General features: G+C 44.6%; 1 protein-coding gene across 1 annotated transcript in view; it reads left to right on the forward strand.

Moving 5' to 3' along the window:
• Nucleotides 1-2,217: 2,217 nt before the first annotated feature.
• The window catches only part of LOC147615388 (hydroxyproline O-arabinosyltransferase RDN2-like), a 32,557-nt gene continuing 11,819 nt past the window's right edge, over nucleotides 2,218-22,955 (forward strand). The window contains exons 1-5 of the mRNA XM_086779484.1: nucleotides 2,218-3,233; nucleotides 4,138-4,205; nucleotides 4,287-4,488; nucleotides 4,606-4,703; nucleotides 4,972-5,041. Of these exons, the coding sequence (XP_086635610.1) occupies nucleotides 2,799-3,233; nucleotides 4,138-4,205; nucleotides 4,287-4,488; nucleotides 4,606-4,703; nucleotides 4,972-5,041 (873 nt within the window). The 5' untranslated portion in view covers nucleotides 2,218-2,798. The remainder of the gene's footprint in view (nucleotides 3,234-4,137; nucleotides 4,206-4,286; nucleotides 4,489-4,605; nucleotides 4,704-4,971; nucleotides 5,042-22,955) is intronic.

Below are 22,955 nucleotides of genomic sequence, written 5' to 3' on the forward strand. Positions count from 1 at the left end.
CAGAATCAACAAAGGAGAGATGAAAGGAATTCTGCTTGGCAATAGTAAGCAGGTTTGCACTGAAATGTTTGCGGATGACACCAATGCACTTGTTGATAATGAGGAGAGCAGTATAGGGGCCTTCTGGGATTGTCTGCAAACCTATTGCAAGGCCTCAGGTTCAGTTATCAACCATAACAAGACTGGTATCAGAACTAGCATACAGCCCCCGCCTAACTGGCTGCTTCTAGAGGGTTGCAAGGTCATCCAGGATGGGGAAATAGTTAGGATCTTAGGTATACCCATGGGGTTCAGAGTTTCCCTTAAGAAAAAATGGCAATGGATCATGCAAAAAATAGAGATCAAGTTAAAAAAATGGCAGAATAGGCAGCTTAACATGGCAGGGAGGAAGATGGTGCTGAACCATTTTATTATCCCCACAATTATCTACTTCCTGAGCTGTTGGAGACCTCCTGAACAAGATTTGAAAAGCTTCATCTCCTGTTGCAGGAACTTTCTCTGGGGAGGAGACCCGTGGGTGAAGAAAGTGGCCAAAGTGAAATGGGAATTCTGCTGCCTTCCCACTGAGCTTGGAGGGCTGGGTATCTTGGACATTGAAAATATGGCTGACAGAATGGCAGCCAAATGGATTCTGAGAGGCTTAATGTCCCCGGATGAGAATTGGGCTTGGCTTCTTAATAGGAAAAACCATCTGTTTGCTCTTAAAGGTCATTACAGATGGAAACAGCTCCCTTTTCTAACCATTTTGGGAAGCAAATATCAGATAACCCCTAAAGGATCAGAGCTATTGATCTCTCTATGGAAGGCTTGGTTTAAAGTAAAAGCCCAGCTGATGCCATCCCCAGACTACAAGGACACGTTGGGCATCCACCCCATCGATTCCATTTGGTGGCCTGCTCTTGACTTGCCTCAAGTTGATACTCAAGATGTGGAAGAGGCACTGAAGCTTCATTTAGGTGGCATTAAGACATGGAGTAACCTTTGGGACTGGGATAAGAAAACCTGGCTATCAAGGGCTGATCTCATTGCTAAGTACAACCTTTCAGATTCTCAACTGGACATTATTGGCAATAGGCTGATGCTATGGCATCGAGAAGACTGGTGGCTAATGACAATTGAAGACCCCCCTAAGCTGAAGGCTTTCCAGTGGATTAACCAAACAAGCATCTGGCCTATTCCTCCCAGGTGGAATACCCCTCCAATCCATTGTATTCTAAATCAAAGATGGAATATCCTCAAAGATAGGAGCCAGTGGTATTTCCTCTTCAAATCACTTTGGGGCATACATGTGGAACCTAAGAAAGCTTGTCTTGCTTGGCTTATCATGTACAGGGCCATTTGGACACAGAAAAAAGCTCTAGTCTTTGGCAAGGGAAATGGATCATGTGCCAGATGCCTCAAAGAAGAAGATGATGTTCACATTTTTCTACTGTGCCCTAACATAGAACCAATGGTAAAGAAACTCAATGAGTATGTGGCCAGTTGGGGGAAATCTTGCTTATCCTGGAAGCATCTGCTCATTGGGGAAACCATAGGCTGCTCTACTGAACTATGGACAGTATTAAGAACAGAGATCCTCTGGTTCTTCTGGATTGAAAGACTAGCGGCCCTACACAACGGGGATACCCGCAATACCTGCTCCCTCAAAAGTCTCCTTATTATTGCAGGGGAGAGGTTCTACTTGAGGAAGATCACTGACATTGAGGCCAAAATTTCAAAACTGGTAGGCCCTATTGGAAGCACTCCAAAGAATGTATCAGATAAGGTCAAGATTCTTCAGCTTCAAGAGAAGAGAGAATATCTTGTAAATGTGGATCTAAGCTATGTGCTGAAGCTCCAATACCTGTAGATTCTAGGATAGAGACCCAGAGGATCATTGCTCTTTGCTGATTGCCTAGGATAGTGAGAAATCTCGGCCTGAAATTGGCTATGTGATTCCAGCCCGACTTTTGTAACTTGTCTCGTTTTTCTTCAATAATAAAAATGCCTTTATTGAAAAAAAAAAAAAAAAAAAAAAAAAAATGACGTGGATTTTTGCGCCAACATTTGTGTCGGAAAAATAAGATGAAATTAAAAACATCGGGAAAATTGCTTGAAATTAATTATTATAACTACACAGAAAAAATGCGACACGGGACGAATTCCATTAAAAAAAAAACACACACAAAATTGTGCAAGAATTTAATGAAATGGGCGCCATGTTTCTCTCTCTCTTCCAATTTGGAATTTTGTTTTGCGTTTCGCGTCTAAGTTTCCTCTGCGCAGGGCAAAAAGCGAAGCTTTTCCCAACTTCCGATGCACAGATCTTCGGAAATCCTCGACCTCCTCATTTTTGTTCGCCATAGCCAATTCTGCAAGTTTTCTGCACCCGCCCACCTGACATCTTGGTTCTCATTTGCGATTCAGAGCTCACCATCGTCTTCTCGCAGTCCTGAAGGTGAACCCATTTCCTAGAAATCTCTGACTTTTTCCTTCCCATAGCCAGGTTTCCCGCCGATCGCACAGCCAGTTTTGGAACAGCCGCCCACTTAGCGTCTCGGCTCTCATGTGCAATTCTGAGCTCACCATCTTCTTACTCCTGTTCGAAAAGCTAGACTTATATCTTGAAAACCTCTGGTTATTGCTCGTCGTAGCAGTATAGCATGTTAACGAGACTATAACCTGTTCATGCAGCCATAGCCAGTTTTCCAAGCTTTCTGTGAGGGTCCACATACGATTCTGAGCCCACCGTCGTCTTTCTCGCCGCGGAAAAGCACAACCCATCATCTCGCCCTGCCATTTTTTGCCCTGTTTCGGATATGGGTCGTGCAACGCTGCCGTTTTTGCTGATAGTAACGTGCGCCGTCTTCTTTGCAACATACAACACAATAACGATGATGGCGTCCCGCCACAATTCGTCACCAGAGGGCGCTGATTTTGAAGACGAAAGGGCCGCAAGCTTCTTCGACCCGGTGATCAAAGTGCCCAAAAAGTTTCTGCAGGATAATAAGGACCTTAAGCTTCAGCAACAGCAGAGAAAAAAGAGGCTTTTCCATGTTGCCCTCACCGCCTCGAATTCCCCTTACAACCGCTGGCAATGCCGCATCATGTACTACTGGTACAAGCAGTTCCGAGACAAGCCTGGCTCTGAAATGGGTGGATTCACAAGGATCTTGCACTCCGGGAAGCCTGACAACCTTATGGATGAAATCCCCACCGTTGTTGTAGAGGAGCTCCCAGAAGGCTTGGACCAGGTAACCAAGTTTCCCCGCTGCACCCTTGTTTATGTTGGACAATCTAGTTTTGGCTCATTGATTCCCCTATAATCTAGGCAAAAGAACGATTTTGTGCACATTTTGCTTTTCGTCTAAAAACATTTTGTTGCTGAGCCCTTTCTACATGGCATGGACAGGGTAAGGCAACTTTCTGATTTCTTGTGATTCCCAAAACTTGCACATCTTTGTCTAAACACATCTAGTTTTAGCTCAATAATTTCCTCATGCTCGAGAAAACATATGATTTCGTACATATTTTGGTAATAGACCAGACAAACCAACTCTTTATAGCTTCATGATTTCTTGATGGTTCATAAACGCTTATTATATTATATTGTACATTATTTACATAAACATGGGCTATGTAAATTCTCTAGTTTTAGTACTGTGACTCATGTGATTCTGTGCACATTTTCCCTTTCAGAGGTCATGGACCAGGCAAACAAATTTTTTAAAAAGCTTGATGGTTTTTGTATAATTTATAATCCATATGATCTTTCGCTTAAACACATGGTCCAAGTAAATCATCTAGCTTTTAGGTCAATGATTCCTCCATGATTCAGAAACCATATGCTTTTCCACATTATTCATACGATGACAAGATTGTGCCTTATAATGCTAGCTTTGAAATGCAGTTAAATAATGCATCTCTACTTAGAGGCCTGTTCACTTTCTTTTGGTCAGGGCTATGCCTGCAGAACATAATTGAAGTATGCTAGCTCATCTTTGCTGCCAATGCATTTTAATGGCTGTGCACACTGATCAAGCCTGCCGTGGGCTTTGATTCATTGTTTGTACTTTACTACAATGAATGTGCTAGTATACTTTGCTTTGTATTTGTTTCAATCATCTGTTGATAATTTGATTCGTCCTTGTCGGCCAGGGTTATGTTGTTTTGAATCGCCCTTGGGCTTTTGTACAGTGGCTGCAAAATGCTACCATTGAGGAAGAGTATGCTCGTTTCTGCCCCCTTTTGAAGATAATGACTGGGTTTTGTTTCTTTTAATCATGAAGTTGTTCAATGACTTGCAGCTATATTATGATGGCTGAACCCGATCACATTTTTGTGAAACCACTCCCTAATCTAGCCACAGAAGAGCTACCAGCAGCTTTTCCTTTCTTTTACATAAAGCCCATGATTCATGAGAAGGTAGTGCGGAAATTTTACCCAGAGCACATGGGGCCTATTTCACGCATCGATCCTATTGGAAATTCCCCTGTCATTATTAAGCAAGTAAGGTTCTCATGCCTCATGCATATGGATATTTGCAAAAAAACAAAAACAGCTTTGGTTTTGGAGGGAAATTAATTTTGAATTTTTGTTGTACTCTTTATTGAACTGGCATTTCAGTCCCAACTTGAGAAGATAGCGCCTACATGGATGAACATCTCACTGCACATGAAGAGTGATGCAGAAGCCGACAAGACTTTTGGTTGGGTTTTGGAAATGTAAGGTCTTAGGCTGGATGTACAGATAAATCCCCATTACGGGATGGGGGCTTGTATGGGCAGATGTCTGTCCAAGCTTCACGGGTGGTCACGATGGGCCCTCCCCAAATGGGCAGGGATCTACATGTTTAATTAGCCTATCTAGTTATTATTGTGCTGTTGGGCTACATAAATCATTAAGTTCCACTTGACATTATGGTCAAGTAGGATATGTGACCAGAGTTTCGAATGATATGTCTGTATAACTCTCTTTCTTCCTCTTGTTCAGGTATGCTTATGCCATTGCTTCAGCCACACATGGGATTCAACATATGCTTAGAAAGGATTTCATGATCCAGGTATGAAGTTACTGTTTGTGACATAAAAACATTGAAGATTTCCCTGTTATGCTGATATCCTTACTCAGAAACATCACAAAGCTGTTTGGTTTGGTTTCCAAGATTTTAATCAGCATCTCAGGTGTCTAGGACAGCTGAATTGTGTCAGAACATGCATCCATCGCTCTGTGGTATGCATTGACATGCTTGGGCTGCAGTGGGATTCTAAAACCCAATGAGAAGCCTTAAAACATTAAGAAAAGATTGCCATGAGAACAATGAGTATGGGAAAAGCACAAGGACCATGGCAAGGACAGGGATGTACCAAGCATAACTCACTTCGGCCAATTGAGTTGGCCAAAGGCATTACATAGGTCCTATGTCCTCAAGGATTTTAGCTATTCTGGCATTTAGAATTGTGTTAGGCTAATATCTATGGGAGGCCTCGAAGGGGGGCTCTCTCGGGTGTAAAGTAAGTTAATAGCTAACTTTGGACCTAGTAAGAATAAAGGTATGCTTTTCCTAATAAGCTGGGTCTAGTAAAGTGAATGGACTGCTCTTAACAGGGTTCCTTGGAAGATTTTAGAGGAACCATGACCCAGATGAGGCTTATGTCAAAAGCTAGCCCTACACCTTGATGGTGGGCTCTAGTAGCATGGGACACGTGTTTTAGTTGGGCACTTGTGGCATGATGTTGACTTAACCTCAGCTCAGGGGTGCTCTAGGCTGTGTTGAGCCCAATATTGATGAGTATGGGTATGGAAGTGTCAAAGAAATTGTAGGTTTTGGAGGAGCGTGGAGTTTAAAAGGATTATGAATTACTCAATGGGGGTGTATAGTAGAAAAAAAAGGCCATTGGAGTCCAACACATTGCATAATTGGGAGTAGTAGGGATTATTAGTTGTTAAATGGGTTGGTGGATGGAAGAAGAAAGGTGTCACAAGGTCAAAGGCTATATCCTTTTCTTGTAAGGGTGGTGCTTTTGAGCTTTCCACCACTATTAACATGGTGGTCATGTATTCGAAAGCCTTGATACCCTTTTTTGGAACGAGGTAAGGGTGGCCATTTTGAGCTTTTCACCATTAACATGGTGGTCATGTATTCAAAAGCCTTGATGCCCTTTTTGCAACCAGGCAGTGAAGTCTTCTTATTAGCACTTCCCTCCGCCAAAATTTACTGTTGGAAAGCCTAAGAATAAGTTGATTTAAAGCTTTCATGCTTTAATGAAAGACATCATGGGAATGTGTTATGTCGCATGTTGTGTGAAGTGTTAAGAGGCCGGCCAGATAGTTCTTATAGCAGTGTGAATTGGTTGTGATCATAGCTCATTTGTGAGTAGTTCTAGTTGTGGAGCTCTACCTTAAAGAGAATGCGGGGGAGAGGGAGAGCTTGAGTTTTTTGCAAGCAAAATACACACATACACAAGAGAGATGGATGGTTGAATTTTCTTCTATCTTCTTTGTGAGGGCAAAAGGATGAAAGGACTAGATGTACGAGAGATTAGAGCAAAACAACACAGCATGAAATAGGTGAGTGAGTCTATATACAATGGTGAGTGAACATATGTACAAGAGCCATCTGATGTGAGGTGACTTTGAGTAGAAAGACCAGTGTAGAAGCAGAGATGATGTCGGAGCTCAAGCACGATCGCCGATCGGTGAGACGAAGGCCCCGGTCGATGTGAGGCAAAGCACTCCGAGAGGTGGTCGGTGTTGAAGGCTCTCGTTGGTGGATGTAGAGGCACTCCGAGGTGGTAGTGGCAACATAAGATGAGGTGATGCACGCTCTGGTGACAAGGGTGCTGCTGCACCTGAGGTGGTAGATGAAGAGCAGAGAGGGCTGCCATCTTGAGTGGTGTAGAGTTGCAAGCTCTAATGACAAGAGTGCTGCAAGACTTGAAGGGTGTAGGCTTTGGTTACATGGGCTGTGCACCTGAGGGGTGGTGAGGAGCAGAGAGGGTTGCCGTACCGAGTGTGCAAGCTTTGGTGACGAGGGTGCCACGTACCTGAGGGGTGTTGATGGTGAAGACAAGCAGAGTGGGCTGCCGTCCCGATGTTGTGATGTAGCAGAGAGTGGGCTGCTGTCCCAATGGTGAGATGAGAAAAAACGCTGAAGTGCTTTCTGTAGTAGCAGAGAGGGCTGCTGTCCCATGAGCTGTGGTAAAAATGCTGATATGCTCTACTGTAGCAGAGAGGGCTGTTGTACCATAAGCTGTGGTAAAATGCTGATGTAAACACTGATGAAGTGCTGATGATATGCTGATGTGAATGCTGATGTAAGCGTTGATGATATGCTGATGTTAGCGCTGAATGTAGCAGAGAGGGCTATTGTCCCACGGTGGCTTGTAGCAGAGAGTGGGCTGCTGTCCCGATACGTGGCCAGATGATAAAACGTTGAGGTGCTGTCCTCTTAGGTGATGATGATGAAACAATGTGGTGTAGAGCCCGGCAGAAGCAGCAGCAGCAGATGTACCGGATATGTGCAATGATGTGGTATACGGTGGTGAATGATGAGGCAAAGCTATATATACTGTGTGGGACTGCTGGTCGGCCAGTAGAAAAGATAAAAATACAAATAAAAGCAATAAATAGCAATGAATGAGTTGGACAAAAGCTGTTTTCACACCCCCCTCTCAGGCCAAAAAGGGAACCATGAGAGAAGATGATGGATGACAGGGTCCCATATTGACACAGTGGCAGAAGGAAAGTATCCCCCTCTGGGAACCAAATCTGATAAGGTTAGAGAGGGCGATTGTGATGGCAAAGGTGGTAAAGTTAAGGTGATGTAGATGGGTCAATCGTCTCCCAAAGTAAGATCTTGAACATGGCTCTCCTCTGAGTAAGAAATCCCCTTCCTTGTGAGGTCTAGATCAGAGTTTGGAGAATCATCTTGGTGAGAAGAATTGGTCCTTTGGGAGTGTGGGTAGACGATCCATGTTGTGTGCTCTCGAGGTCTTCAATCCCTTCGCTCACGATAGCTCTGATACCACGTGAGGGCAAAAGGACGAAAGGACTAGATGTACGAGAGATTAGAGCAAAACAACACAACATGAAATGGGTGAGTCTATATACAATGGTGAGTGAACATATGTACAAGAGCCCTCTGATGTGAGGTGACTCTGAGTAGAAAGACCAGTGGAGAAGCAATGATGTTGGAGTTGAAGCATGGTTGGTGACGAAGGCTTGTGTCGACGTGAGGCAAAGCACTCCGAGAGATTGTTGGTGTCGAAAGCTCCCGTCGGTGGATGCAGAGGCATTCCGAGGTAGTAGTGGCAGCGGAAGATGAGGTGATGCAGGCTCTGGTGACAAGGGTGTTGCTATACTTGAGGTGGCAGATGAAGAGCAGAGAGGGCTGTTGTCCTGAGTGGTGTAGTGGTGTAAGCTCTGATGACAAGGGTGTTGCAAGACTTGAAGGGTGTAGGCTTTGGTGACAAGGGTGCTGCGTATTTGAGGGGTGTAGGCTTTGGTGACAAGGGTGTTGCGTACTTGAGGGGTGTAGGGTCTGGTGAGGAGCAGAGAGGGTTGCCGTTCCGAGTGGTGCAAGCTCTGGTGATAAGGGTGCTGTGTACCTGAGGGGTGTCAATGGTGAAGATAAGCAAAGAGTGGGCTGCCTTCCTGATGGTGTGATGTAGTAGAGAGTGGGCTGCTGTCCCGATGGTGACAGTTGAGGAAAAACGCTGAGGTGCTCTATGTAGCAGAGAGGACTGCTGTTCCATGAGCTGTGGTAAAAATGCTGATATGCTCTACTGTAGCAGAGAGGGCTGCTGTCCCATGAGCTGTGGTAAAATGTTGATGATATGCTGATTTAAACGCTGATGAAGTGCTGATGATATGTTTATGTGAATGCTGATTTTAACGTTGATGTAAATGTTGATGTAAACGTTGATGATATGCTGATGTAAACGCTGATGTAAGCGCTGAATGTAGTAGAGGAGGTTGCTGTCCCACGGTGTGGCTTGTAGCAGAGAGTGGGCTGTTGTCCCGAGATGTGGCCAGATGATAAAACGCTGAGGTGCTGTCTTGTCAGGAGATGACGATGAAGCGATGTGCTGGAGCCTTGCAGAAGCAGTAGCAGCAGAAGATGGTACCGGGTATGTGCAATGATGTGGAACACGGTGGTGAATGATGAGGAAAAGCTATATATACTGTGTGGGACTGCTGGTCAGCCAGCAGAAAAGACAAAAAAAAAACAAAATAAAACCAATAATGTCTAGAAAATTTCCTTTTTAGGGCTGGACAAAAAGTTGTTCACACATGCTTCTCTTCTCTACAACCATCACGTGAAGAGATAAGAGTATGTATTGATAGAATGTGCAACGGAAGAAGGGAAAGTGGAAACACACGAGAGAGAGAGAGAGATGGAGAGGAAACACAGGTGAGAACTTGCTCTCGATATCATCATCCAAAGGAATACATGTCTCGAGCAAGAGGAGAATCTTGTATGTGAGGGGTTGCAGCAAACAATGCTAAGCAAGCAGTGAAGAATGAGGGAGGCAAGCCAGCTATATATATGCTAACATGAAGGCAACCGACTAGGGAAAAGATCCTCCACGACTAGGAAAAAGTGTCCTAAGACTATAAAATGGAGATAAAATATGGGTAAAATAAGTGAGGGGTGACCAACCCCTCTAGCTAACAAGGGCTAAAATAGGACACCAAACATGAAGCCAGTAACAAGGAGATGATGTCTAACATCTCCTCTCAGCATCGGATGCTGAGTGAACTCTTGAAGCTTGTGCGTTTTTGCCGCACAGGTCGTAGCTGGGGACTTGCCGAACACCGTATGCGAGCCACGAATGGCTGCAAGCATACAACCAGGAAAGCAAGCTCAAACAGAATGCAAGGGTGTGTCACTCACCGCTCTAACCGTCGTCGTGAAGGATTCCCGCGTCGCAGTGAAGAAGGAGCTGTCGTCGCCGCTCTACCGCCTCTCCGCGGCCCGTCGTGCTGCTACACAGTGCTCGATCGCTCTCACTCTCTCTCTCTCTCTCTCTCTCACACACGCAGGAGAAGGAAACCAAGGAGATAAGGCAAGAGCACTCTTGTATTCACAACACATGAGAATGAGAATTTTAGGGTTACATTTGACTCTTATAGGTGACTTGGCCGTTCACACTTGGGTGTCCATACATGTCCGGTCGACCCTAATCCTTATCCTATTGATATTCAAGGTGCGCCTCTCATCGGTGATTACCCGATCCCTTCATCCTTAACACATGGTGTCGACAAGCCCGGTCCATGACTCAGAATATTTAAATTAATGACGTAAAATATAGTGTCTCAATGTCCGTTCATAGGTTAACATGCTCCCCTTTCTGATATAGATTCCGTCCTCGGAAGCTATGGTATGGTAAGCTCGATAGGGTTGTTGTAGTAGACCGTCTGCAAAACAGAAAAGTAGAGTGAAAGTATGCTGGAATTCAAAAGATATAAAGTGTATAAATTTAAGCATGTTAGACCACAATGGATATTGCTATGAGAACTTAGTTTAAGGGGTCACATGAATGAGCTAGTGTAGCAAATTAACAGGAGTTTAATAATTATTGAAAGTAAATCAAGAGTTAGCAAGGTGTCAAAGGTTAATTAAGATTTATAATTGGCCTAAGTCAAGGAAAATAACCAAGCTTAATAAATAAACAGATGACCACACTGTGTCTACTCTAAGAACAAGTTAATACCACGAGTCTAGGGACACAAGAAACATTAGAGTTACAGGAGCCTTTTGCCTTAAAAAAAATAAATAAAAAAATGCACGTGACAATTTTTACACACAAGGGCGACCTTCCTAAGGCAAAACTAACATTGATCCTGGTATCATGTTTAACACAAGGCATTATCTAGGAATCTATTAGTTCACCTTAGGCAAGGCTATCCTCTACCAATCAAGGTATCGGTCTGGAGTAGAATACTCCTCGCCTACCAAGTATCAATAAGGCGATAGGCTAACATTAAAGCACATCATAGACTTGTATTGTCATTTATTGTAGGCTTTTTAAAAAAAAAATCTATTTCTTTTGATCCTCGCTCCTGATCTATAATTTGTCTTGCATCCTTTCGACAAAGGGATAAAAGCTATGTCCTAGAGGTCAACACACACATGGCCAGGTGTCAAACATTAAGATGGCTTGACCCTAGACCTAAGACAATCGTATTCCAAGGTTAACTAAAGACGTCATGCTGCCTAGGAATATTTTCAATAAAGTTAAGCTCATTAATGATTTACACTAGCATGCAAGCAACTTCAAAAACTAAGTAGTACATTGATAATTTCCATGTGGACATGCATTATAGTTTATACAATTAATTGAACAGTAAAAACGAAAGAGAGTGGGTATGGAAGAATTACACCTGTATTTTGAAGATGTCCTTGATTCGATGAGAGAAATGCTCGTAATTTGATTAGATATTTATGTATGAGCGTTGCGGCTATTTCAGGACTTGAAAGCGAACCCACCTCAAACTTTTCAACCTGTACAATCAACTAACAAGCACTACACCTCGAGAGGCACATCAGTGTGAAAAATTAAAGACTCGTTTAAGGAATCCAAACTAGAAAAAACTTGAAAACACTAACCTACCTACCAGTTATCACACTACTATTGAGGATACGGTAAGAGGATGTTGTAGAGTCCTGGCTCTAGCCCTAAGGCTAAGCCTCTATCCGCATCATCGAAATAAATAAAGTCAACCTCAGTAGTGTCATGAGTTTCATTCGTCCATTCATCATTGTCAGATATGTCCTTTTTATTTTTTCATCCACATAAACTCATCAAGAATGTAACCATGCGAGGATAGTCATCTTGTGGAAAAGGAAAGCATTGGGCTAATGGGGATATGTCCTCTATGGAGTAGGAGTCAGTCATGGTCAATAGGCGAATTAGCCATTCTAATTCCTCAACATTTTTCTCTCTGGCTAGTACATCTATATGATTCCATTCAATTTCAATCACAGGATAGCACATGTGGAATATCTGAGAAAGGTACAGATGATACCTCTCACCAAAGGTGGATGAAGTGTGCGATGCTCTTGCATTTGTCATATCTGCAAACACAGATATAGCATCAGCAGGTTTATGACAGGTCAATCTAGTTCTTGATTGTATACACGGATATTTCTGTTCTTAACGTGCTCTTGCTCTTTTTACTATTTTTTGCTTTTCTTTTCTTTTCTCTTCTGTGTATGAAGCTATATATATACATCTCCTTGAATTTGGTAATTACATGGTCAGGGGAGAAGATTAGGGAGGAAGCAATAGAATGTCGAGCGTGAGTATCTGCTCTCCCTTTCCTTGGGTAGATCATATTTTCTGCAATGATGTTGCAGTCTCTTGGAACCAATTTGTCCAGTGGGTCATAGGTTGTGATGTGGACAGATAGCTTGTCACGTGCACACCAGTCAGGTGTACAGTGACATGGCATCATCATATGGTATCATTAGCACCATCAGATTCATCAGGCATTTAATCAACATTTTACAGGCATTTTCAGGCATTTTCAGGTATTTTATGACCAGCCGACTGGCATTTATGGTATTTATGCTCAGTCGTGGACATATAGCAGCTGGCCGACTGCATTAATGCTGGCCGACCAGCTTCCCTCATGCATATAAATAGAAGAGCATATCCATTCAGTCATCAGAGGCTCATCAGAGTGAAGCGCATCCTCATCTGGAGCATTAGGCGTTTCAGCATATCAGCCTCAGCACCATAATCAACAAACGCAGCCTCCTCTGGAGTATCATGCGTTTCAACCATCATCATCAGTAGTAGCATTCAGTTAACGCATCTCCATCAGCATTCAACGCATCTCCATCAGCATTCAGTTAACGCATCATCTCCATCAGCCATCATCATCAGCAAACGCAGCCAGTTCAGCCCTACAGGTCTGCGTTTCATCATCCATTCAGCATACAGCATCTGTTCCCTAAGCTCCCTTCAGTGTTTCCTTCCCAGGAGACAAGGAAAAGAGTGGACAGCAGTTCAGCCCGCATTTCCAGCACATAGTCAGCATATTCAGCAGCACAGATCCAGTTGGATCTCATTGTAACCGCATTCATTCATTTAATATAGCTGCACTGCATTGACACATACTTGTCTATCTCTTGTATATCTGTTTGTCTCTTAAACATCATTAAGTGTAGTTAAGTGTAGACTAAGGTTGTGATTACTGCGGTCATCATCCCTCACATGTTACATTGGTATCAGAGCGATACAGGGTAACCAGCCTTAGAGCATGTTCATTCCATCAGTCATTCAGTCAGTCATCATGATAATCGCTTCCGCACAGTTAAACCCAGTTCTGAAAATTTTGCAAGCCATCCTTAGGGATTTTCCCTTAGGTCTGCATTAGTAACCCATCCATCTGCATTCTTGCACAGCATTTAGGGTTGCACATGGTTTGCATAGCAGTCATCATAGCAGTCATCTTAGCAGTCAGTCGTGCATACATGTTACCCATGAACTCTCAGGGAAGCAGGACATCCATCATCAAAGGAGCACATAAGTTTTGGCTTCAACTGGTAGCAGGGGGTTTCTCTTCCACAGAAGACGGAAGTTTGCTCCAACATTCGCCTCAGGAGGTTCAGAGCTTCAGGTACGACGGAGATGGTAGGTGAAAGGTTTCCAGGAACAGGTCAGGGGTGACTCAGGTATTTGCCATCCAGTTCCCACAGTATATAGCGTCTTGGCTCAAGGATTTCACTCCTGCAGACGGTCTCAGTCCCAGTAGAAGACAGAAAGGGGCAGTGGTTCGGAGGAGAAGGATCGCAGACGAGTCGAAGGTTGCCAGGTATCCACCTAGCAACAGTTTAGCAGCGGGGAATGTCACGTGCACACCAGTCAGGTGTACAGTGACATGGCATCATCATATGGTATCATTAGCATCATCAGATTTATCAGGCATTTAATCAGCATTTTACAGGCATTTTCAGACATTTTTAGGTATTTTATGACCAGCCGACTGGCATTTATGGTATTTATGCTCAGTCGTGGACATATAGCAGCTGGCCGACTGCATTAATGCTGGCCGACCAGCTTCCCTCATGCATATAAATAGAAGAGCATATCCATTCAGTCATCAGAGGCTCATCAGAGTGAAGCGCATCCTCATCTGGAGCATCAGGCGTTTCAGCATATCAGCCTCAACACCATAATCAGCAAACGCAGCCTCCTCTGGAGCATCATGCGTTTCAGCCATCATCATCAGCAGTAGCATTCAGTTAACGCATCTCCATCAGCATTCAACCATCTCCATCAGCATTCAGTTAACGCATCATCTCCATCAGCCATCATCATTAGCAAACGCAGCCAGTTCAGCCCTACAGGTCTGCGTTTCATCATTCATTCAGCATACAGCATCTGTTCCCTAAGCTCCCTTCAGTGTTTCCTTCCCAGGAGACAAGGGAAAGAGTGGACAACAGTTCAGTCCGCATTTCCAGCACATAGTCAGCATATTCAGTAGCACAGATCCAGTTGGATCTCATTGTAACCGCATTCATTCATTTAATATAGCTGCACTGCATTGACACATACTTGTCTATCTCTTGTATATCTGTTTGTCTCTTAAACATCATTAAGTGCAGTTAAGTGTAGACCAAGGTTGTGATTACTACGGTCATCATCCCTCACATGTTACATAGCTTTTTATGACCCTTGTGGCCACACCCAATTGCAGAGATGTTAGTGTATGCTCCCATTGATGAATGGAGGAAATGGTTTCCGACGATACTATTACAAGGGGAGACGTAGACTCATCGGTCTTTTGTTGGGTGTTGACAAGAGTAGGTGTAGAGCATGTAGAAACTTCTATATCAACGTGTGCCTGGCATGAGGAGCTAGAAGCTTCATGTGGCTCTCCCCTTCCTAAGCGAGGTGGTAATGATCGATATCGTTTGGGAATCCAAACTAACTCTGGAAGAAGTGGTGCGGAGCACTCTGTTACCTTTCTCTTACCACGGTCTTGAATTATCATTGGGGTGGCAACATTTGGTTTGTAAGGTTTTACAGGTGATGTAGAGGGATTCATCTTATGTTTAGGGACCCAAATCTGGTTATTCTCCTTGTAGTACCCTTGGGCTACTGATAATTTTTTAGGGATCCATCGTGATGTTACATTGTCCTTTTTCGGGTGGGTAGTTGTTTTCTTCCTACGAGGCTTCTTGTCTGAACGAGATTGAGGAGGGGAAGTAGCTGTTAACGAAGCTTTTGGGACCCATTTGTATGTACTCTTTGGCATAGTAAGCGGAGCTTTAGAGATCACACTGCCTGTTTCCACTCTTGGCGTTGAAGCGTTAGAGGGGTGGCAAACAATCAAAGATGGTTTTGTCACTGGACTTTGTGATTTTTCGTTATCCAACATTTTGTCCAGAGTCGATGGCTTAGGAGCGGGATTTTGAGCGATCATACTGAGTGTTGGTTCTTGCGTTGTGACTCGTCTGGTTGCCCAATCGATATTGCACTTGGTGGCCAACATCCATTTGCGCCCTAAGATTACAGTGCCTTCCATGGTACCAGCAGGCATAACCAAAAAGCTTTGAATTATGGTCCCCTTGTCATAGGCAACCGGAGTGTGCAGAATTCTTGAGACAGGGGTTTTCTTCTTGTTGATACCTTGAACTTGGATAGCACTCTTGGATAAAGGTGGTTTTTCAAGTTGATACCACATGCCATATGATAGCAAATTATGTTGAGCTCCTGTATCCAATAATGCATTATACAACACCTCCCCGTAAGGACTCTGTAACTCAATTGGGTATCTTAGAGGTGGGTCAGATTCTAGTGAATCCTCCTCTGCCTCCTCGAAAAATACTTGCGTAATTTCCAAGTTGGCTTCTCGTTGGCGCCTAGCACGCTGTTGACGTTCTTTGGCTTCAACTCTCGCTTGTATTTTCTTAAGCTCAGCTTGTTCTTTAGCTGCCTTCTTTTGATGGATTGCATATAACTCCTCTTGGCTTAGGGGGTCATAATACCTTTTGAATTTACTCCCATTAAGGAATCCAATGGTTTCAACTCCGTCGAGAGTCTTCACTCGGATGGTACCTTGCGGGGTAATTTCACATACTCTATACGGTCCCTTACCAGCATATTTGAGCTTCTTCTTTTTGTTACGCACTCCATACATCAGGACTTTATCCCCAACCTTGATGTCTTTGTCCTTCAGGTGGCGATCAAACCATTTTTTCCTTCTATCCTTCTCCACAAGGGTATTGTACACAACCAATTGTCTTTCTTCGTTTAGCCGTTCAAGAATATACAGACCCTCTACTAAGAGATTACCATCCCAACCCTCTTGAGTAGCAATACGAAGACTAGGAATGACAAACTCCCACGGCATGACTGCTTCTTGGCCATATGCCGTTTTGAATGGTGTGCAATTAATAGCCACTTTGTAACACGAGCAGTAACTTTAGTTTTCCAACCTTAGCTCAACTTTCCATTACGGAATCCACAATGCCTACCCCAATGATAAGCATAACGGAAAGTGCATCTGTTACCGCTGTAGTTAGTACGACGCCGCTACCTAGTGGAACAGTACATACAACAGTGCGTGCCAGTGCCTATCAACCATATGTACCTATCGCTACTCATGCTCATGTAGCTCCTACGCCTCTTAGTATGCCAATGGCGTATGCTCCACGACCGCCTTATCACAACCCTTATCCAAGAGGAGCTAGGCCTAGTCACATATCATATCCTACGTCATTTGCCAACATACTCAGACCAACGCCAACTCCTATCAGCCAGGCTATCCCAGAAGTGCCTCCACCAGCTATGCGTGCTCACCTAGGTGATCTCGCAGCGTTTGCTCAGACGATCGAACGATCTATTGCGGAAAACATGCGGGACATGCCTGAGAGAGAACCTAGAAGCAAGGCAGTACAAGTGGCTAAGCTCACTCAGAACTTCAGTGGTCACGAGGATGTTAGGAAGCACATTGAAGTCTTTGAACACGTGTGTGATTCCTTGAAAGAGCACAATGAGTTGCATAAGTGTAAAGCCTTAGGCTTAACCTTGAGTGGGAAGGCCGGAGATTGGCTCAACTTACATTGAGACTCCAGGCGAAACAACATACGAAGGATCTATGGGACTCACCGAGGGAGTCTCCAATTGTGATAGGGTTGGTTGTTTAGCCTTGCCCGTATCCAAAAATCTCATAGGGCCATTGGAAACTAGGTTCACTCCCCTATTTTGCCTCTCAAATTGGATAATTCTATGAATAACCTCACATATCATGTGTTGTTGCTCCTCTAGATTAGTGGCGCTAGATGTAGATCGTAGGACTTCTAACCAACCTACATGGTATGTGTAACCCGTGTATAGGTCAGTTAGAGTCTCTGTGTGTAGATCATATTCCCAATTTTCATTGAGAAATATCCCATCTAGACTTGGTGTGCCAAACGGTTCTCTTGAAGTGGACGCAATGTCACTTCTTATGGATTGGCTTCTAGGGACCTCTACTTTAGGAGGCGCGTCGGAAGGTGGTAGCTCAGTAGGGCCCTCATTAAACGAAGTGGGTAGAATATTCACATGGACACTCTTTGGGAAGGTAGGGTCTACATGAGATGTGAATGGCGAATCCACTACCCCTCCTTCTTCATTTACTTCGCTTGTCGCATGCTCAGAGCGTGTAGCTCTACTGAAGGTCTCTATTAGACGACTAAACATGCTAGATCCGGGTTGTGGGGTCTAAACTGGCATGTTTTGGCTTGTTTTCTCGGGGTTCTTGGTAGGGTGTCCTTCCATGGCTTCTGAGTCAGAGGACGAGTCACTATCCACTATTCGTGGATCTTGGGTTGCACTTCCCTGGGTTCCAACTGAAGGCCAAGATGCCAACGTGGAGGGATGGTGTGAGTCTGCGTAGACTGAAACGCTTTCTAGTGGCTCAGACTCTAACACCCGACCAGAGCGTAGATGCATGTGACGTGGGTACTCTACGTGCGTTGGTAACTACCCTTGAAGCCCACATAAGTGGTTTCTTGGGTATTTCGCATCCCGTTTTTACTTGTTTTTAGATTGTTTTTAACCCGTTTTTGATCCCCTTACTTATGGTCGAACCTGGACTAGGGTGTGTGATAGCTCGAAACGAGCGTATCGTTCAAAGGGTCCTAGTGTGCTTTACAGCACCGTATTCGCCTATCCAGAGCTCTTGTGGTCCTCAAAACAGTCCGTTTCCCTATGGGGGAAGGGGCAAAAGCCTATTTGCTTGTGGAGGAAAGGGTGAGGGCTTTATCCCACATGCTCACTTTACTCCTTGGGGAGTGGGCTACATATAGGGCACAACTTCCCATAAGCTCTCACTTGAAAGAAAGCTATGGAGGCTCACTCTCCTATGTATATATATATATCAAAAGGCCGAGGCCGAGGCCGGGGCCGGGGTCGGGGTCAATTGGGGGTTTTTCTTTTCAAATTTTTTTTTCTCCAAATAAAAAATCTTTCCTCTTCACACGTTTGGTTTTTTTCTTTTAATTTTTTTATTTTTATTTTTATTTTTTTATTTTTTAAAATTATTTTTTTCTTTTTTTTAAGAAAAAAAATTTGGGATAAGTTTTCTAGGGTTCAGACTTTGCCGCGGCGCAGTTCGCACACAGCGCAGGCTTGGGGGATTCAGAAATCTCCCCTCACACGCAGAAAACCAGAGAACAGATCGCACGCCCACACGCGGAGCGGAAAAATAACAAAAGAAACAGAAATGCAGAAGCCAAATTGCAGAAACAGATTGCAAAACACGGAAACACCTCAGCAACAACACACAGACGCCTTTCCTACAGTGTAAATTTCACTTCACGTAGCAGTCCGAGCTGCAAACTGTAGCTTGGTGCAGGGTAACTCCCCGGCAGCGGCGCCAAAAATGTGCGCTTTTGCCGCACAGGTCGTAACTGGGGACTTGCCGAACACCGCATGCGAGCCACGAATGGCTGCAAGCATACAACCAAGAAAGCAAGCTCAAACAGAATGCAAGGGTGTGTCACTCACCGCTCTAACCGCCGCTGTGAAGGATTTCCGCGTCGCAGTGAAGAAGGAGCCGCCGTCGCCGCTCTACCGCCTCTCCGCGGCCCGCCGTGCCGCTACACAGTGCTCGATCGCTCTCTCACTCTCTCTCTCTCTCACACACGCAGGAGAAGGAAACCAAGGAGATAAGGCAACAGAACTCTTGTATTCACAACACATGAGAATGAGGATTTTAGGGTCACATTTGACTCTTATAGGTGACTTGGCCGTTCACACTTGGGTGCCCATACATGGCCGGCCGACCCTAACCCTTATCCTACTGATATTCAAGGTGCGCCTCTCATCGGCGATCACCCAATCTCTTCATCCTTAACATATGGTGCCGACAAGCCCGGCCCATGACTCAGAATATTTAAATTAATGACGTAAAACATAGTACGTCTCAATGTCCGTCATAGGTTAACAAAGCTAGACGCCGTCCTTGATCAAAGATGAAAGACTGCAGAGGAAAGCTCCACTAGCAATCTCCTCAGCAACCCAGCTACAAAAGCAACAAAAGAAGTTGCCAGGTACACCTCTCCTGTGGAAGAAAACAACCAAGTAGATTGCGATGTGCTGTTCCAAACCCAAGTGTAAGAACACTCCTCGAAGTCGAATGTCGTGTATCCATCTTGGAGAAGGTATGAAAAACCTCAAAAGCAACCAAGATCAGATCTTGAAGATAATCAATCTTGGGAGAAGCAAGCTGCTTCTCGTTGGAACCCTCAGAAGAAAGTCAATTTGCTCCGACTGTGTACCAAGAGTAGCCAAATGTTGTACAAAAGCATCCTCTGAAAAGATTGGCATCGCAAGATGTAAAGACTGTAGAAAAAGATGGGGTCCATCTGTTCAAACTCCGTACCATGAGTTGCCCAATGCTGTACATAAGTACACGCCATTGAGATGGGCATTGCCAGATGAAAGGACTACACATCTCCCTCTGAAAAAAGATGTTGTCGGATTGATACAAGCCCAACCTAATTTTGATCTAAATCCAAAAAACTTTGGAAGTACCACTGTGCCCTAGGCACTTTTAGCAACCACAATTCCAAAGCATCCCACTGGGTCCAAAGATCCATCCTCCAAAATAACAAACCTGCACATCGTAGCAAACCAAATGCAGAACGGCAGGGGGAGGGGCATCCTTAGAAGCATCATAAAGAGGCAGAGGTAGACTCCTCACAATGAGGAAGGAAAGCATGAATGTAAACTGCAATGGTAACAAGGTCCTCAAAAGCATCACTGTTAGCAGAAGACTCTTCCATAAGTAGAATCAGATCCCAAGAATCAACACAAAACAAGCGATCCATGTGAAAGGATCACACCTCACAGGCAAAACACCCTCCTTTCTCTGCAAACACTGCAAAGAACACAGGCTCGGACAAAATAAACTCAACTCAGGATCTCTGAAAAGATTATTACTCTCCTCCAAAATTTGTAAACTCTTGTCATAGAAGAAAGTCTCCACAGAAATAAAAACAGCTCTCGAAAAATTGATCCTCAAGTGAAGTAGTTGGAGATAGGTCCCCTTTGAGTGTAGAAAACTCTTTTGGGAAGCAAAACACAGCCAAAACACTGCTGTCTAGCAAAAAACAGCACTCCACTGCCAACAGAAAGCGACGAACATGAAGAAACCAGGTAACTGTGTAGGCCAAGAACAAAACACAGGTATAGATGCTCCAAAATTAGCAAAACGATGAGTGAAATCAGAAATTCAATATCCTCCTCTCAAGTACCAAACTGCTTCCAAAGCCACAATACAAACAAAATCCCCTTTGCAAGTGATCTGTGTCCATTGGAGAAGAAAACGTAGCCAAACAAGGACTACAAACCGGAAAATTCAGGCCAACCAGTGTCCACACTTCCTATGAGGAAAACGCTGAAGAGAAGGTACCTTCGGGTCCAACGGGAGGAGCCCAAGTGAAGGTAGAGCTACTAGCAGAAACAACTCAAAAAAACTAGTAACCATGGCTGCAAATCTGAAAACGCAGAAGTGTTTGGGACAGGAGATGGGGCAAATTTTGGAAAAGTAGAAGAGATATGGTACTAGCAAGTCCCAGAAGAGCAAACAACATCAGAAAACCCTATGTAGGAGAAAAAACGCAACAAATATTGCTATTGTCTTGCACAAAACAGGCGGCCAGCACAATTGGGGGGCGGGGGGGAGGAGGTGGGTTAGATGCTGAAGAAAACATTGCAAATCTGCTTAAGGGAACACCTATAGAAGAAAACGCGGCAAACTAGGTGTTGTTGCTTTGAAAATAGTGCAACCGACAGGTGAAGGGGGTTCTCAGAAGGTCAAAACCTCATATGGATGACCACGGGCTGCAAAGAAAAAATGCCTAGAAGAAGTCAGTCGACCAACAGAGCGACCCGAGAGAAACAAAATGCAGATCTGTCCATCTGCAGAAAACGCAGCCAAGAGGGAGAGGAGCCACTATTTGTATCATATTCGGGATCTTCTTGTGTAAACTAGAGCAGAGTTACACGCCTACATCTCTCTCTTGTGCTGTTTTTTCTACCTGCGTTTTTTGCTCTTGTGTTCCCAGATCTGGTCATCATCTCCGTTGCGTATTCTGACATGGTATCAGAGCCTAGGCTCTAGATAGGGCTTGGGATTTGTGTGAGCAAGAGGGGGCTGTTTTGTGGCTGATTGGTGGACTGTTTTGGGCTGATCGGGAAGAGGAGAAGCAAGAGGAAGGCGGGTTGATTTGCTGGACAGTCACTTGCAGGTTTTAGTTCTTCTTTGTTCCCACCCACCCACCCTTTTCAGAGTACATCCCCGCTATGGCAGATCTGTTTGAGATGGCCGAGAGACATGTGAAGATCCCGACACTCCCCACGTTCTCGGTGGACCGTCAGTTGGACGGGAGCAACTACGGCATATGGAAGGTTATGATGGAATCTGTTTTGGAGTCTTACGACCTCACTGATTTTGTCGTTGTTGGTGTTCCACGGTCGGAAGTAGAGGAAGGGAAGTTACCGTCAACCCGAAAGGATCGGGAGGCCCAGACGTAGATGTGGGATCGCGTCAACGCCAGGGTCCGTTCATTTATCTTCCTCAACTGCACACCACAGATAATCAATCATGTAAAGCACATGACGCTGGCCAGAGGTATATGGCAGCATTTGGCCTCACTTTACAACAGGGTATCGCCCATGAAGAGGATTTTCTTGGAAGTACAGATGCGGGTTATGAGCCCTGCAAAGTCGTCGACGATGCGGGAGCATATTAACAAGCTGCAGGCTCTTCAGCAGGAAGTTCTTCAAGCTGGGAAGGAGATATCATCAGAGGACATGGCCATAACGTTGCTGTCGCACTTGTCCTCTTCGTACTTAGCATTTTACTCGTCTTTGATTACCAGTGGCAGGCTCAGCACCATCACGTGGGAGGAGCTTGTGTCCATGGTCCTGGACCAGGAGGAACGATTCACGAACCCTCCTCAGGGTGGAGGTTCGTTGGCCTTAACTGGCCAACGATCGAAAGGCCGTAACTCGGGCAAAGGGAAGGCTTCATCGGAGAAGTCTTCTGAGAAGAAGTCCGACGCTGACCGCGAGAAACTGAAGGCAGAGAGGACCTATAATGATTGTGGCGAGAAAGGCCACTATTGGAGACAGTGTCCCAAGCGGAAGACCGAGAAGGGTGAAGATTCCTCAGTAGCAATCATGAAGACTCCGGCTTTTGTGCACCTGGAGGTGATGGACACCGATGTTTTATTTTCTTCAGGCAGGGAGGAGATTGGAGGACTCTCCGCAACGGATACTCGGGAGTGGATTCTCGATAGTGGTGCTTCCAGGCACATGACTCCTTCTCGTTCCGGTTTACAGGATCTCTGTGCAGGCTTTCTGGTCATATTCTTACTGGGGATACGTCCACTATCCCAGTTCACAGTGAGGGCAGGATGGAGATCTGCTCTCAATATCATTATCCAAAGGAATACATGTCTCGAG

The sequence above is a fragment of the Cibotium barometz genome, chromosome 40, assembly GCF_041138505.1.
Source record: "Cibotium barometz isolate CiBa-2024 chromosome 40, ASM4113850v1, whole genome shotgun sequence".
NCBI classification, from domain to species: Eukaryota; Viridiplantae; Streptophyta; class Polypodiopsida; order Cyatheales; family Cibotiaceae; genus Cibotium; species Cibotium barometz.